The sequence below is a fragment of the Tamandua tetradactyla genome, chromosome 1, assembly GCF_023851605.1.
Source record: "Tamandua tetradactyla isolate mTamTet1 chromosome 1, mTamTet1.pri, whole genome shotgun sequence".
Lineage (NCBI taxonomy): Eukaryota > Metazoa > Chordata > Mammalia > Pilosa > Myrmecophagidae > Tamandua > Tamandua tetradactyla.
The window spans coordinates 228701208-228719802 of NC_135327.1; the positions used below are offsets into that span (position 1 = coordinate 228701208).

General features: G+C 36.0%; 1 protein-coding gene across 2 annotated transcripts in view; it reads left to right on the forward strand.

Moving 5' to 3' along the window:
* Window positions 1–18595, forward strand: part of DNAJC1 (DnaJ heat shock protein family (Hsp40) member C1) — a 231150-nt gene that overhangs the window by 23922 nt on the left and 188633 nt on the right. Inside the window, exon 3 of one of the 2 annotated variants that reach the window (XM_077154271.1) lies at window positions 2986–3107. The exons of the other annotated variant lie outside the window; for it this stretch is intronic. Coding sequence (XP_077010386.1) covers window positions 3063–3107 — 45 coding nt within the window. The 5' untranslated portion in view covers window positions 2986–3062. The remainder of the gene's footprint in view (window positions 1–2985; window positions 3108–18595) is intronic. 2 annotated transcript variants of the gene reach the window in all.

Consider the following 18595-nt stretch of genomic DNA (forward strand, 5'->3'; position numbering starts at 1 on the left):
GAGGAAGAACAAAGAATGTCAGTATTGCAGTATATTGAAAATAGATGGTCATTCATATTTTAAAACTTCAACTTCTGTGTGAGACTAAAGGGAGAAATGTTTATTTGATGTAAAATTTATATTTTGACTGGTGCATTTCCTAATTTAACTTGTGTGGTCATTTTAATTGAATACCAAAGGTACATGGAACCTTCAATAGGGCTTGAGATTTTGTAGGTTGGCCCAGTGTAATGCCCTGATAAATTCCAGAGTGATTTGAGCAGTGAATAAAGAAGTATTTGCAGAGTCCCCTTGGGGAAATGGCAAGAAAGGTGAAAAAATTCAACTTCCCCTTTTGGAGAACTCTTGATATTCTTGCAAGCAGTGGGGACAAACAAATCAAAAGGCTGAGCCCTCGATGTTGGTGTTTGCCCTATGAGACTTATCCTTGGAAAGGATAGGCTAAGCCTACTTGAAATTAGGCCTAAGTGTTCCTCCCCCCACAAAGAACCTCTTTTGTAGCTCAGATGTATCCTCTCTCTCTCTCTCAGCGGGCAGGGCAAGCAAACTCACTGCCCTCCTCCCTCTACATGGAACAGGAGTCCCAGGGATGTAAACCTTCCTGGCAACGTGGGACAGAAGTCCTGAGATGAGCTGGGACTCAGCATCAAGGGATTGAGAAAGCCTTCTCGACTGAAAAGGGGAAAAGAGAAATGAGACAGAATAAAGTGTCAGTGGCTGAGAGATTTCAAACAGAGTTGAGAGGTTATCCTGGAGGTTATTCTTATGATTATATAGATTTTTAGTTTATGGTGTATTAGAGTGGCTAGAGGGAAGTACCTGAAACTGTAGAGCTGTGTTCTAGTAGCCATGTTTCTTGAAGATGAGCATGTAATGATAGAGCTTTTACAGTGTGACTGTGTGATTGTGAGAACCTTGTGTCTGATGTTCCTTTTATCTATGGTATGACAGATGATTAAAATATTGGATTAAAAAAATAGGGTGAACAAAGGTTAAAATAAATTGAGTAGATTAAAATACTAGTTGTCAATGAGAGGGAGGGGTAAGAGGTGTGGTATGTATGAGTTTTTTCTTTTTTATTTCTTTTGCTGGAAAGATGCAAGTGTTCAAAAAAGTGTCACGATAATGAATACACAACTAATTGATGATATTGTGAGTCATTGATTGTACACCATGTTTAGAATGTTTATATGTCAAGAATGTATGTTTGTTTATTAAGGTTTACAATAAAAATATCAAAATCTATGGAACTTTATAACTAGAGTACTAACAAAAGCAACAATACTTAAAAAAAAATTAATTCTCTACCACGTTTTCACCTAGAATCATAGTCAGTTCTTTAAAACCCTTCTGTCTTTGAGCTTATCTTTCCTTATTTAAAATATAGGTCTTTGAGTTCATTTGCATTAAAGTTCAAAATCTGATAGACTGTGGAGCCCATTTCACTTATCCGTAAGTTTTAAAAATGGAACAAATGTTTTTGTAGCCCTTTCTGCTGCACTCCCAGCTCCATCAGCTTTACATTGTGGAGACGAGAGATTCTGGAAGCCACTGAACTGGCTATGACTTACATTAAAGGAAGGCACATCTGTAGATCTTCAGCTGTTTTTTTAAGGTCTTCAAATATTGCTGAGACTTTCTGTTTAATAGCAAGAAAATTTGCCTCTGATCATTTCAAAAAATGAGTGTGTTGGGAAAAATGAAGTTTGGAGCTAACATAATGTCTGTTTTATAATGACATCATTCCACTCCACTCTTTACTAATGACATACACGATAATTGAAGTGAAAGGCAGTTGAAGTGGTGGACCTGCAGCCAGCTGAGTACCTGATTCCTTGTTTGTGTGCACTTCGAAGACAGAGTGTTTAACCCGAGTTGATGTTTCCTGATGTGTGTTTTATATCACCTTATATATTTTTGGTAACATGATATAAACATAGCCCTTACTGAGTTTATAGTCTTTGAGTACAGAGGGTGGACTAGTGATGTAGTTTTTTGGAAGTACTTCAGCCTTTGGATCCCTGCGTCTTACAGAGGCTCCTTTGGGTAGTAATTTGTATTATATATTTGCACAGTCTTAAAACCTTTCCCTGTTATTCCTCTTCCTTGTTCTTTTCCTTCATCTATTTTATTATCCTCCAGCACTGTGCTAGATATGGACTCCTTGAGAGAAGTGTATGCTATTATTCCTGCCCTTTTACAGACAGGAAATAATTGGGGAATGTTGCAAGACAAAGTGATGAAATTGATGGTGATGGTAAGGTTCAGCCTGCTTCTGCTGCCCCCAGCATTGCCGGATCCTGTCCCCCAAACTGCAGGCTGACGTTGCTCGTGCTCCGCCTTAGTGGGTCTGTGGGTGTGTTTCAGAGCCAGGCCTCTTGCTTGGTGATTTTCCCACTTCACTGAAGGAAGAGGTTTTATGAATTCTGTAAATTATGTCATCCTTTTATTCAGAATGGTATATTTCTTGAACAAAATCTTGCTTCAGCAAATAATGGGAATTCCTACAGAGTTTGCCTTTCTCACTCTTGTTGGTCTTAGCTGCTCTGGGTGGCTGATGGCTAGGGAACTTTTATATTTTATATTCTTGAATACTTCTTGACTATTATATTACCTGTTTAGAAAAAGTTAATAAAGGAAAAAGCTATCAGTATCCATTTATATTTGGTTCATAGGGAAAGGGAAAGATGGAAGGACTTTTGAAGTGAAGAAGAACTTTAGAAAGAAAACTGAAAGCTTATCTAAGTTACAAAATAAGTGTAATGTTTCTATATAGAAAGTAGACATCCTTGTGTAAATTTTTTTTAAATGAACTCCTTCAGATAAATATTTTCTAATTGCTTCTCGCACTCTTGGCCAAGATCAAGTGTAAAATATCATCTAAATGCTGGTTTGATATAGTGTAGAAGAATAGCCTTGTCATAGATTTTTTTCCCTAATCACTTTGAAAAGAAATTTCTTCCTGTATTTATTATTTTTCTGTAGACTTTTCAAAGAACTTTCATATTAGACGATGGAGCAGCTTTCCCTGAGAGAGGAAAGAGCGCTGATCAGGTGGGGACATGGTGCTGCAGAAGACTGGAACCGCGTGGGGTCGGCCCTGGAGAGTAAGCTTCTGGCTCCCGACCCAGGCAGCCTGCTGAGGGGTTGGCATGCTATTTTTGTTTTATGTAATGTGAAAAAAATCGTGGTAATTGATTATTGGCTGCTGGGTTCCTGTGTGTTTATTTTATTTTTTGGTCCCCTTTACTGGGAATCAACTCTAAACTCAAATCCAAAATCGGCTTTAGGGTATCTAACGTTTTAAAAAGTACTTTAGGCCAAAATACTTGAGTAGTAATCAATATATAGTTTAATAAAGGACATCTGTAGTTTGAGTTTCTGAATCACCTCTCTTCATTTGAAAGTGTTCCTTAATTAAAACCAGATGAGAGTAGCAATGAAGGCATTCCGAACACTAAATAAAATGGATGTGCTTTGTGGAATCTGCAGAATTCACCGGTCCACCCTGGAGTGATTTACCGTTGCATTTGGCTCTGCTGCCTGCCGGTCACTGTGGCCCTCCCTGAGGCACTGGGCTGGGATGTGGAGGTGAAAGGGTTAATTGGCCTGCAGGGGTCACATCATCCTGTGGGTACTTTCTGTTGTCTGAGTAAACAGAGTTTGAAAGCAGGACCCAGAGTGGTTCACACTCTGTATCAGTAAACAACTAGAGCCGTGTAGAAGTTGATTTTATGCAGATGTGTGTAAAATGGGGAGAGAGTAAGCTTTCCTTGTTCTGAGCATAGCAGGTTTTTTTATTTGAAATCCTCTGTTTATATGACATATGTAGTCATATTTTCCTGTTTTCTCTTGTTTAATTCTATCCAGTTATTCTCTAGTTATAGTACTGTCCAGCTTGTGCCATAATTCTAGAGTTTAGTAAATGATCGAGATATTTTTTATGTTGAATATTTATATTTGTGCCATTTACTCTTTTTTTTTTTTTTTTTTTTTTTACATGGGCAGGCACCGGGAATAGAACCCGGGTCCTCAGGCTTGGCAGGCAAGCATTCTTACCTGCTGAGCCACCGTGGCCTGCCCTGTGCCATTTACTCTTTAGTTTTCATGATTAATTTGAGTAGAAGTAATCTGAGTTATGATGTAAGACCCTCAGTTCAGGATATTTTCTATATAAGTTATAGAAGAGTTTCTGACATAAGCAGAAATCAGTTATGACAAGTATTTAAAAAAATGTATACCTCATACTATCTTAAAGGAAGCAGCTAAACAAACATCTCTCTGTTATGTTTTTCATATATCAGTTTTTCTTGGCTAATATTTCTTATTTAAAGATTATTCAAATTCTGTCTTCAGGTGTTCTTTTCATAGGACTTAAAAACTTAAGTGTGTTGCTCATAATAAATATATAATTTTAAAAAGGATAAGATATGACTCTTAAACAGATTTTGCTTCTAAAGCTGAAATATGTTGTCAAGATAAAATTTTTGTTTGACGTAAATAAAAGAAATCCAAATAAATTATTTCTTTTATTCCCAGTTATTATTGAATGATTAAGTAGCTAAATCTGATGTATAATGGGGCACATTCACTATAGTCATAGGTTTTCTAAATATCTCTAAGTTGTAAAATTAAACGGCATTATGCCACACATATGTTTAAATAGATATTTTATATGTTTCTGTGGCCAAAGTCATACAAGGATAAACTAAAATACTTAGTGGTACGGAATAATCTTTAATATGCTTTAAAAATGTGTGAGATTAGAAATATAGGATAATTAGGATATGATTTGGAAAAATTGCAGAAATATTTAGGATAAGATTCCAAACTCTTAGCCGATAATCTTATTTTTTCTTCCTGCCGTAATCAGTGAGTATACTGTACTTGAGCAAATAATTTAAGAGCTATTTTTGTGGCAGTAGCAAAGCAGAAATCCAGTCAATTCCGTATTCCATTATGGTCCGTGTTTGAAAATAAATCCTTGGTTGGTCAGCTTTAGATAGAGATGCTAACATGGGAAGCTGTCAAGATCTACAAGAATGTTTATTAGTCTATTTTGTAACTGAGAATTTCCTACTTCTATTTGCTTTCTGGTTTCAGTGCTATTTTTGGATTTTTCCTTTTTAAAAGATTCTTATATTTTAACATCTGTTGAGAAATGTGGAATTTTGTTGTTGTTCTTTTCTACTGCCCTCCTTTAAATAACTTTAATAAATAGTAATAAAATTTGAAGGGCTACAAAGAAGGCGAAAATTTGCCTGACTCATGGTGTTCATTCCATTTTTACTTGATAGTATAAAATTATATTAGTATAATTTTGAATTACATTATTTTTTACTTTGCATTTATAATAAAGCTGCCCAATCAAGGACACTTGGAAACACCAAAATGCTGAGTAGAAAGACTGCTAATAGAAATCAGTGAAGTAGTTAAAAATCTAAGAAATTTAAGAAAGTTGCTTAAAATGCCTGAAGTATTTTAATTGTTTACTCTCCAACACTGCATATGATACAGGTTTAGGCACAAAGAAAATCAAGAACTGAGTAAATTAGGAATTCAATAGAAAAACATTAGACTCTATGAAACTGCAAAAGTTGGGAAAGAGCCATTGCTATGAGATGGGTAACACATGAAAAGTTTGTCCTATCTGAGGCGTATATATACTCCGGGTCGGAGGGTGGGTGTTGGTGGGAGGCGATGCCTGCGACTTCATTGATGCCAGATCTGAAGCTCAGTAATGAGATGTCCGCTAGTGAATTATAGAGTAAACACTGTTTTTAGCATGTTGCACCTTTATTTTATTTTCCACATAAAAGGAAAACATGCTGCCAAAGCTTTTTACCAATTAGAATTTCTATTTTATATTTATCAAATAACTATCAGAATTCATAAGATACCAATTTTATTATTTATAACTCATAAATTGAAAATATATGGGAAATGATATAGTTAAGTTTTGCTAAAGTTCTTTTACATTCAGAGTCTGCATCTTTTGAATCACTGGTTGGCTCAGCTGTGTTAGTGTTTTTCCACACAGTCTTTCTCTGTCCAGCATTTCTAAAAAGAATTAAGAACTATTGGTGGTGAGTTCTTAAACCAGCTTTGCAATTATGTAGAGCTAATCTACTTTAGATGCCCACTTTGAAAATGTTACTAAATTGGTCTGATTTCCCCCACCCTCAGCATTGTTTGGTTCTTAGGAGTTCTAAGAGTGTTTCAGCATCGTCTGTGGGATTTTACGCCAATCCAGTTCCGCAGGTGTTGGTGCTTGCACATTGGAGGTGTGCGCATTCATGAGGAATGGCAACTGCCGCCTGATGTGGCTACAGTAGCAGTTGTGAAATGCCGGTAATTTAAAGGTGCATCCAGAACTTAGAGAGCGAATGGGGAAAATGTGCATTTTTTTAAAGCACAGTGACTGAGCACTCAGAGTTGGTTGCTCTAATGCTCACTAATGCGTATGGTCTTGAGGAAGCCTGTGGGCTCTCTAGGCCTTGGTTTTCTCCTCTGAGGTAAGCAACCTTTACCTTACCAGGTGGTTGTGAGGTTTCAACCATGTAAAGTTTGTAAAATATACTGCTTAATGAGTGATAGCGACATTTTATCTTAGTTTTTATGGAGTGTACTTTTTATTGAGCTCCTTCTGAGTCCTTTTACTTTTGTTTTAAGTTTGACATAGTAACTTGTGGAGAGGAAAAAATACTGGTAAATTTAAGTAGCAGATGGCTAGGTGAAAATTCTGGAAAATTGTTCGAACTGAACTTTATTAATATAGCATAAAACTCTTCAAATATGCACTTATAAATTAAGGATAGTCTTCTTAATAAAAGGTCATTTCGGAAACTTTACACTAAATTATTTTTTAACCTTTTTTTCTGTTGTTTTAGAAGGTAAACTATTTTAAGTTGTAGATTTTGAAGTGATTTATTTTATAATGATTACAAGACTAAAAGTGTAAAGATATTGACAGTAACCTGTGTTTAGGTTTTTGATCTGTGATCATGCAATGAATCATTGTCACCTTGCATATTTAAAAAAAGCAGGCGGTGCATATGTGTTACAATATGGCAGAGTGATCTGGAATACACCTCCCAATGGAAACAGTTAAATTACAAAATAAAATAGAAAGATTACATATATTGATGACCTGGCATAAAAGTAAACATTCCATAGAGTGCCAAAACTTGCTTGTCTCAACCTGGGTGCTTGGTAGAGAGGCAAAAATTCTCCCCTGAGATTTTGTAAGCATATGTGACTCTTCATGCACATTTGTAGCCCTAAACTGTGTACCTTAAGTGGGGAATTTAATTTAAGGAGGTCCCTAGTGGATACAAAAGTCTCTTTTGCTAATTATCCACCAATGTATATTCTCCTCTTTTTAAATAAAATAATTCCTATATTCTAGCAGGATATATGGTTGCCAAGCTGGCAGTTCCATTTACCAACTTCCCTTGAAGGTACCTGTGGCTTATGACAAGGTTTTCACAGTGACTTCTGAACAGGGTTAGTGCATAACACTCTTTGGCTTGCCCTAAGAAGAATGCCTGTGGACTCTTTCCTACCAGTTTCCCCTTCTAGCTCACAAGTAGCAGAATTTGTACAGAGATTGAAGTATGTGTAGAGCAGCCAGCTCTGAAGTGCTTATTTCTAGACTATCACATGAGAAGGAAATAATCTCCAACTGTACTTTAGGATCTTTTTGTTACAGGTGTAAGCCTGTATCCTAAGTAATTTCCCTTAAAGAGTAACCAAGCAGATTTGAAAAAGGATCAATTACTACTTCTAGAAATGAAAAAGGAAATTGAAATACAAACTCAGTGAGTAAATCAAAGGAACCATGACTATTTGGTGAAATGGTTGACTCCAGGAGGGGGCACAGAAAATAGAAGATGAACCTGGAACAGCTTGTGGTGCAAGAAAGTGAGAAAGTGCTCTCAAGACTTGCTTTTTATTACTCAGCAATAAAAAGAAAGGAGCTACTGAATCATGTAACAACATGGATGAACTCAAAAACATTATGCTGAGTGAAAGAAGCCAGACACATAAAACTATGTATTTTATGATTCCATTTATATGAAAGGCCTAGAAAAAGTAAAATAAAAGAGACAGAGTGAATTAGTGTTTGCCTGGGTGTGGGGATTGGAGCAGGGATTGACTACAAATGACATGATGGAACTTTTGGGGTGATGAAATATTCTAAAATTAGATTGTAGTGAAGGTTGCTTACCTGGCTAAATATATTACAAGTCATTAAATGGTACAGTTAAAATGGATGAATTGTAAGGCATGTTAAGATTTACTTTATTTATGTATTTATTTTTTTTAATGAGCAGGCACCGGGAATTGAACCTGGGTCCCAGCATGGCAGGCAAGAATTCTGCCACTGAGCCATCATTGTACTGCCCTGTAAGGTTTACTTTAGTGAGACTGTTAAAAAATAGGAAGAGATGCTGTTTTTTTTTTTTTTTTAAAAAAGGAAGGCAACATGGGAAAGAGAACCAACAGTGAAGTTGTCTCATGTCTAGGACAATTTAATAACAAACTTAAGTAATGGTAGTAAGTATTTTAAACCCTTAGGGTAAAACAAATATTCAAAGGTCTATATGGATATAAATAAAGAGCTGAGTAAATGAATGGAGAAGGCATGGCTCTTATTAACATTAACTTATTAAAGTTAATGAGTGCTGAAAGAATGATGGAAATAGAAAATAGTGATTTTGCAAATGCCACAGTAATAATTGTTACAGGAAAGAGTTATCAGTGGATGCTAAAAGTAGTTGGCACAAAAGTATGCTGAGAAAGTGCCTTCCCAAAAGATACTTATTAATTAAATAGGGAAAAATATAACTTTATAGTGGAAAAACCTGGCAAATGCCACTTTACCAGGTGATCAGTATTAACACCTTAGTAAGAAGACTTTGCTATGTTATTTATCCCCAGGTGTGATGCTGGGAAAAGGGTACTTATGTGGGATTCATGCTAAAAAATGCAAGCGCTCAATTTAATCATGAGAAAACATCAGACATACTGAAATTGAGGGATATGCTACCAAAAAACTCACTAGCATTCTTTAAAAGTATCAAGGGCAAGAAAGACATAGGAATTGTCAGAAATTGGAGGTATCTGTGGTGACATGAAAACTAAATGCAGTGTGTGATCCTGTATCAGAAAAATTGTGCTAGTGGGACAGTTGACAAAATTGTCCCTATAGACAGTAGTATTGAGTCAATGTTAACTTCCTGGTTTCAGTAATTGTGCTATGGTTATATAAAACAATAAGTGTAGGGAAATCCAGACAAGGGTATATGGAGACGTTAATATTTTTGGAAATTTCCTCTAAGTATAAAGTTATTTCAAAGTAAAAAGTTTAGACTAAACAGATTAGACTCAGCTGAAAAGAGAATCAATGAAGTGAAAGAGAGATCAAATGAAATTATCTAAAATCCTGCCCAGAAAGATGAAGGGATGGAATCACGAGATTGAGACATGGAAAATGTGAGAATTGGTGTTCTAGAAGGTTTTCACTGAGCAAATGAAGAAGAGGCAATATTTAGAGATAATGGTTGAAATTTTTTTTTGACAGCTGTTGAAAATACCAGTACAGAAGCTTGTTGAACTGCCCGTACAAACTTCATAGTAAAAACATAGGAGAGAGAAATTTATGAAAGCAGCCAGATAGAAAAGTAATCTACAAAAGAATTATAGACTGGTGAAAGACTTTTCAGCAACATCAGTGGAGAAAAGAGTGGATTATCTACAGGGCCCTGAGGAAAATAACCATAAAACCATCGAATTCTATACCTGGTAATATTATCTTTCAGGAAAGATGCAAAATAGAGGATTTCCTGGTAAACAGCAAGAATAGAGTTAATAAAAAACAAACCTTCTCTGAAGCAAATACTAAAGGATATATAGGGATAAGGAAAATGATTATCAAATGGAAGCTCTGACATGCAAGATGGAATGCTTAGCAAACCTATCGATAAATATGTAGGTAAATCCTGAGAGTAACTGTATAAGAAAAATATTTAGTTTTTGGACAGGGTAAACAGGATAGAACTAATATGTTGGGTAAAAACAGTATATAAATTTGAAAGAAGTGATCAGAATTCAGATGTCCTAAGGAGGGTAAATGTAATTAACTTTTGACTGGTCCAGTTTAATATGCACTTAAAACGAACTAGAGTTATTTTAAATAGTTCTAAAAATGAACTAGAATAGAGATGTGAAAATCACCACCACCACTTATTCCAAAAGGAAACAGAGAAGGCCAGGACACAGTAAGTAGGTAGAAATAAATGCATACATACCAGTAAACACATCTGTAATAAGGAGTCTAGCTCTGTGCTTTGATGTCTGACTTCTGACAGCTCTTATGCCTCACCTGCTCATGCCCCACCTCTGGACAGGCTCACGAGGACCTTGGAGCCATTGGGTGACTCTGTCCACATAAGCCCCTGCCCCCCTGTGAACTCTTACCTGGCCCCACCCCCTAACTACAGTAGAGACCTAGGCTAGTCTCCTTTCCTTGCTTTCTCAGGCCATGTTGGCCCTGCTTGAGAGTCCTGCCCTGCTGTCCCCAAGACCTCAGATATGTAAGGAAGAAACTTTTCACCCCCTCTTGATGTGGGAACATTGAACCAGACCTTGGGCATAGCAGCATTAAATGTGTAATGTGAAGTTGAGGACGAATAAGGTAAAGGACAAAACCCAGATATACTTGTTTACAAGGGACACACACAAAATACAAAGACTCAGAAAGACTGGACATCAGAAGGTGAAGTGAATTTATGTGATTCGGCCTGCCAGATGCTGAGGAGGAGCACAGCATCCTTTGCCCACGTGCGCCTCGAACAGCAGTCTCCTTTGATGAAGTTGACTTTTGCCTGTCCGTCCTCTTTGGATATGAATCTGGAGGAGCCAGAAAGAGTGGGTTCTCAGATGCAAGTAGGATGTAGCCTGGACACTTGAACAGCCCAAAATGTCTCTTAACCAAATGGTTGTTCTTCATGAAAATGTACTACATCAGGGAACCTCTTCTCATTTCCTCCATGAATTTAAAACCCGTATATTTTAAAACAAGAAAACTAAGGAGAAGTTCAGCTGTTACTGGAGAGAAAATGCTATTAGAAGTTAGAAATCTTGCTTTACCATTTAATCACTATATGACCTCTCTTGATGTCTTCCTTTTCTCATGTGTTAAAATTAATAGGGAATTAACGTGTGCAGGAACACTACGAATGAGTTTTCATTGCTAAATTAAACATAGCATAAAAATTTAGTAATAATGTTGCAGGCTTTAATTGCATCCTGAATGAATAGAAAAGAAGTGTCAAGTCTCTTGTGTCAGTGTTTAGAATAATTTTGTGTAATTCTGCCTTTCACTGAACAAATATTTGACTTCTTGCTGCATCCGACACTATTTTAAGGAGGCACAAAATTCCAGCTCTTATGATGTTTATATACTGTAGTGGAGGAGATATACAGTAAGTCTGTGAACTATAGTTTGTTCCAGATGGCTAAAATGGTGTGGAGAAAAAGCTTCAGGGAAGTATTTGTAGTCATGGATAGGTTGGTCAGGGGAGCCCTCCTTGCGAGGGTGAGGTCTGAGTGGAGAACTGAGGTGTGGGCCAGCAGGGAGCCCCCTGAGGGGCGTGGCCAGAAGGGTGGAGGGGGCGGGGCCAGGCGCCAGAACTTGGAGGCCGTTTGAAGCACTTTGGTTTTGTTTGTATTTTTTTAGATTATGTGCCTCAGAAAATTTAGATTCTGGACAAAATAAACCTTTTTTACTTTGGTGTCAAAGAGTTGATGCAGTTCTAAGATACTGACGTCTTCCTTGTGAATTACCTTAATCCCTTCCCGATCGACTTCATTGTTATCTCTAAATACGAGGTTATGCATATACACAACAGGCTCTCAAAACCCAGAAGTCATTACTGCTCCGGACCAAACGTGTGTGCTTTAAGAGCTGACAGTCTAGGCCTCTGTTTCCATATAAGCATTTTCCAAATGACACCATACAATGTTTGCTTTTTTGTTTCTGGCTTATTTTGCCTCCCCTAATGTCCCCCAGGTTCATTCACGTGTTGCATGCGTCACGGCTCTGTTCCCTTCTGTGGCAGCAGTCTACGTCTGCTGCTCTGTCCTAGGTGGAGGGACTTGGCCTTCTGGTCCGCGGAGACAAAGCTGCGGCGGGGTCGGTGCGGGCGGGCTGCGGGCTGCGGCTCCGCGTGGGCTGAGCGGGCCCGGAAGGTTAGGGAAGGCGGAATTCCACTGGCCGCCAGTCTCCATTGGGAGATGAAATTCCAAGTTTCCGGCCTTTATTAGATGGATTGGGCATCAGTATTTTAAAGTGTATTCCGGGACCTGAGCCCCCCGAGGCTGTCAGTGCTGGACGGCTGTGTTTCCACCACGCTGTCGGGGCGCGCACCCCGGACAAGGGGGAAGCTCGAGGCGCAGGGACTCGTCTGGCTCTGCGAGGCAGGCGTAAGGTTTACAAAGAATTTCAGCAGTGAAATCTTGCTGCAAGATATTTTTGCTACTAAAACTTCATTTAAATATATTAGAAAAACCTCATTCCTTCTATTTATATGAAGTGTTCAAAAAAAGGCAAGTCTATAGACAGAAAGCAGATTAATAGTTTCTTGGGTTGACGAGTGGAAATATAGGGGGTAGGAGGGAACTTTTTGGGGTGATGGAAATGTTTTAAAACTGGACTGTGGTGATGGTTGTACCACTATCTAGATCTTCTAAAAATCATTGAAGTATAAAGCAGGTGGTGTTTATGGTTTTTGTACCATAATTGTACCTCACTAAAGCTGTTTAAAAAATAAATGTACTGGAAGTTCAAAGAACTTCATCAAGAAAGTAGAAAGACAGCCTACACAATGGGAGACAATATTTGGAAACGACATATCAGATAAAGGTCTAGTATCCAGAATTTATAAAGAGATTGTACAACTCAACAACAAAAAGACAGCCAACCCGATTACAAAATGGGAAAAAGACTTGAACAGACACCTACCAGAAGAAGAAATACGGATGGCCAAGAGGCACATGAAGAGATGCTCAATGTCCCTGGCCATTAGAGAAATGCAAATCAAAACCACAATGAGATATCATCTCACACCCACCAGAATGGCCATTATCAACAAAACAGAAAATGACAAGTGCTGGAGAGGATGCGGAGAAAGAGGCACACTTATCCACTGTTGGTGGGAATGTCAAAGGGTGCAACCACTGTGGAAGGCAGTTTGGCGGTTCCTCAAAAAGCTGAATATAGAATTGCCATACGACCCAGCAATACCATTGCTAGGTATCTACTCAAAGGACTTAAGGGCAAAGACACAAACGGACATTTGCACACCAATGTTTATAGCAGCGTTATTTACAATTGCAAAGAGATGGAAACAGCCAAAATCTCCATCAACAGAAGAGTGGCTAAACAAACTGTGGTATATACATACGATGGAATATTATGCAGCTTTAAGACAAGATAAACTTATGAAGCATGTAATAACATGGATGGACCTAGAGAATATTATGCTGAGTGAATCCAGCCAAAAACTAAAGGACAAATACTGTATGGTCCCACTGATGTGAACGGACATTCGAGAATAAACTTGGAATATGTCATTGGTAACAGAGTTCAGCAGGAGTTAGAAACAGGGTAAGACAATGGGTAATTGAAGCTGAAGGGATACAGACTGTGCAACAGGACTAGATACAAAAACTCAAAAATGGACAGCACAATAATACCTAATTGTAAAGTAATCATGTTAAAACACTGAATGAAGCTGCATCTGAGCTATAGGGTTTTTTTTTGTTTTTGTTTGCTTGTTTGTTTGTTGTTGTTGTTTTTTATTATTATTACTACTTTTATTTCTTTTCTTTATATTAACATTTTATATCTTTTTCTGTTGTGTTGCTAGTTCCTCTAAACCGATGCAAATGTACTAAGAAACAATGATCATGCATCTATGTGATGATGTTAAGAATTACTGAGTGCATATGTAGAACGGTATGATTTCTAAATATTGTGTTAATTTCTTTTTTTTTTCTTTCCATTAATAAAAAAAAAAAATAAAAAAAAATGTACTGGAAGTGAAGCAACAGCTTCATTCTTTAGTCATTCTACTTAATGTTGTATGTACTTATATGGAGACTATTTTGGTCAAACTTTTAAGTCCAATTATAATTTTAGTTTCAAGTCTCTAATTGCATATTTATAGGTCAGAATAGTCGTATATTTTCCACAATGGAATTTTTAGTTTTTTAAGTTTCCAATAATAAGCCCAATTATTAGTGAAACTAGTGTTAAGGAGCATAGCTTGTATAAAACGAATATTACAATAAAGCTCAGTAAAGAAATATGTGAATGGACTGAAGCAGACATTAGTTATGTGTTCTTTTTTTCAGTACAAAGAAAATGCTTTGCTTAATGTTGATATATTATAAAATAGAACATTATTATATAACGCATATATGAAAACAAATGCATTAAAATGAAAAGATCTAGAAGTATATGCATCAAACTAACCAGAGTTACTTCAGTTGGGAAAGTGTGACTTAGGGGGAGGAGCTAAGGGTAATGTTTTATTCTGCATTGTTTAAATTTTTATAAGAAGATGATATGCATTTCATATTGCTGATATAATTAATAGAAAACAAGGGTAAAAGCAGACTAAACAACCAAATACAAAAAAAAAAAATCAGAGCATGAATTTTAAGTCAGTGGGGATAGAAAACAAGATAAAACTATGAAAAATATTTAGTTGCCAAGTTGATACAGCACAAAATCGTCACCGAGATGGGTTAAATAGATTAGCCTAAATTAACTCAGTGGAATGTGAACCTATTAACATTACTTTATTAAATTTACGAAGCAAAATGGAAAATGTTGGATTTTCCAAATAAAAGAAGACAATATAATGTGTGCAGTTTAGTTTACAGTAATAAAAACAGGAAAATAAATAAAAGATGACAGAGTATGATAGTTAAATGAATAGAGGAGTTCTTGTAAATCTGTGTACTTTCTTTAAAAGATTTCTGAGTAATCAGAAATAATTGAAATGGAAACCTTCTGAAATGAGTATTTGCAAAATGTATATTAAAGTGTTTGCAAAGAATTCTAGAAATAGGAATTGTTTTAAAACTACAGTGTCCACTTTTATACACATTTTTAAGATGCACTCTTGAGATTAGATACCTCTCCTGTCCTATTATTTATTATTCCGTTTCCTGGCTTCTGAACCCTTCGGTGTCTAGTTAATGTGTTTAGTCTTATTAGGCACACTTATTTTTATCATGAGTTTGTTGTGTTACGTTTTCCTATGTTAGCATGTAAGATAGACTATAACAGGGAGAAATAGGTGAGAACTAGTAAAAATACTTAGTATGCATAACTGAGATTCTAATGTCAAAACAAAAAATGCTTTTTCTAAAATTTGATTTTAAAAAGTTTCAGTAAAAACAGTGTATTTTGCTTGAAAAAAATTAATACAATGTGAAAATAATGTAAAAGGTGATACTCCCTGATTTTGCTCTTTAGTCTCATTTTCAGAGGTAAGGATGAAATTTAAGTATCTCCATTATTTTCATGTTTGCCTACATAAACCTTGCGTTCTGAGGTTTAATCCTCTATTATGATCATCTTAAGCATATTGCTATTCTAAGCCGTCTGTAGGTTTAAACGTTTCTGTATTATGGTAAATAATTTAGAATTAGAGAAAACTGATTTCAGATAAATTGATTGCCATTTGTTTTTGCAGCTTAAATTATCTTATTTTATATTGATAATTCTCAGCTGCGGGAGAACCCCCTTTCCCCGCCCTGCTCTCTCTTCTCCTGGGCGTTTACCAATGTCTGCAGACATCTTTGGTTTTCGCGACTGGAGGGTGCTGCTGGCATCTGGTGGTAGAGACCAGGGATGCTGCTACACATCCTAGGACAGCCCCTCCTGGGAGAATGATCCGTAGGCAGGACCGCAGGGCCCAGGTGGGAAACCCTGCCTCATGGAAGAGGCTAGCCGTGAGGACCGCTTGGGCTGTCTGCTGGGGTCCATGGCCCTCGTCCCTCTTACTGCGTGGCTTTCGGCAGCTGCCTCCCTCTGTACCTGGCTTCTGTACCTGTGTATCTTCTAGAGTTGTTGAGAGGCTATTTAATATATGTGAAACATGGAGAATAGTGCCTGCCATCGAGTAGGAACTTGATAAATGTTGTCTGCTGTTGTTTTGTGGTTATTAATTTAACATGGAAATTCATACCTACAGTCAAAGATACAGATTTTTCAGTTTTGGTGTGGTTTATAAGCAAGCTTCTCAGTAAAAATTAATTTCTGGTATTTTAAAATTTAATCAAAATAATGAAATCACAGCATTCTGAAATTTTCTTATCAACATAAAACAAAACAAATGGCGAATTATTGTGTATCTCAGCAGTTAGGGAAGTTTCCAAACAGGATTATGAGACTTAACTGTATTCCTGCCTACTACTTTTTGTATGAATTACTTCAAAAAATATATTTAAAGATGTCAAGTGATGGCACTTGTGACAGTGTCGTGTCCCTTGAGCTGAGATGTTATTGCATAGATCTTTTCCCCAGACCAGAAGCTGCTGTCTGTTTCCCTGAAAATGCTAACTCCAGTAACATAACTCAGGACATATGTGTTGATTTAAAAGAAAGGAAAGATTTTAAATAATTTTGATTTGAATTCCTGACTTTTCCTAGTGTTAATTTCTTTTCTTTCCTTGCCATTAAATCCTAATTCTGACCTTTCTCCGTTCATAGGTTAGGCTGTTGAAGACATTTTTGGGATACAATACTATGACTACATTCTGAGGTTACAATGAAAGTGTTCAGATTCTAAGAGTCTAGATTATTTTTAGAAGTAGTAGAAAATCCTTAGTTTAGTCACATCATTGTTTTATTTCCTCTTTTAATACCAGCTGTAATGTACTGTGAAACTCTGAATTCTTTGTTTTTCACTGCTATCCCTATCAGTGAAGTAATTTGTGAAGAATATGTATATTAAAACATATAATTAAATAAACATTTAATTAAAAGTATTTTTATGTGCTTTTCAAATAAAAAACCCTCAAAATTTTCAAATTTTCAGATAATGCATTGTGCTACTAGAAACAAATACCAGCTTTATATTCTCCGTGATTTGATAAAATAATAGGTGATTAAAAAAATAATAAAAACACATACTCATTTCTTGAACTAAAAAAAAGGAGTGTAAGTGGAATAGATTACAATAGATTACATACATTACTGTTCTTGTTTTTCTTTGCTTGCTTTCTTTTCTTTTCTTTTTTTTTTTTTAAACTTCAGTTTTAGTTTGTTACCACTTGATGGCAGTGATAGAGCTAGAGCTGCCTGAAGAAGGTTAGGGCAGGAACTCATTATGAATAACAAAAGGGTAGGTGCAAAGGATAGCTCTGACATTTTAATATTATTCACATTTCTAGGTGATATTACTTATATTGCAAGTGACAGTAATGGGAGAAAAGCCTCTAGATGGAGCTTCAGTACTTTCTAAGGGAGAGCGTTCCCTACACCTTTCCATATGTGCTCTGTGTGGAAATATTGAATTCAGAATGGATTTTACAAATAATATTTAAGGATGAATATAAGTCAGTTATAATTAGATAAATTAATTCACCAAGTCCAATAATGTTTGAAAAATAGTTAAGTATATTAAATTTCTATGTCATTAGATGTTTGTTGAAAAAAATATGTTAAAAGTATTACTCAAAATATTTCTTTCTGGTATGAGAATGAACTTGCATGTCTAACAAATTAAAATTAGTAAGCCATTTTATTAATAAGAAATTAGGTGCTTAAAATTAATATTACCCCCAAATTAAATTGTTATGCCTATTTTCACTCAACATTTGAGTTCCTATTTGTAAGTAATCAATAAAATACTAATTAGAATTAACTTTTATTTTTCCTTATAAAAGTGGCAGAAGAATCAGTTATTTTTTAAGGTATTGATGTTGGCCAGGAGACAGTAAAAAATAAATTAGCACTATCTTTTGGTAGATAATTCAGAACATACAACAATAGTTTTTAAAAAGTGTCTCTTTTTTTCTAAATTATATAATATAACATATATACAAAGCAAAGAAAGAAAAAGAAATAGTTTTCAAAGCATTCTTCAACAAATAAGTTACAGGACAGATCCCAGAGTTTGTCATGGGCTACCATACCATCATCTCAGATTTTTCCTTCTAGCTGCTACGAACATTGGAGACTAGAAGGAATATATTTATTCTTATTATCACTTTTTTTGTTTTTTTGTGAAAAGTACAACACAGCAATAAATTTCAAAGCACAGCACAGCAATTAGTTGTAAAACAGATTTCAGAGTTTGATATGGGTTGCAATTCTACAATTTTAGGTTTTTACTCCTAGCTGCTCTAAGATACTAGAGGCTAAAAGAAATATCAATAGAATGATTCAACAATCATATTCATTTGTTAATGAATAACTGTATAACTCCACCATCATCTTTGATCCTTCTATCCCACTCTTTAGGGGTATTTGGGCTATGCCCATTCTACCTTTTTCATGTTGAAAGGGGCT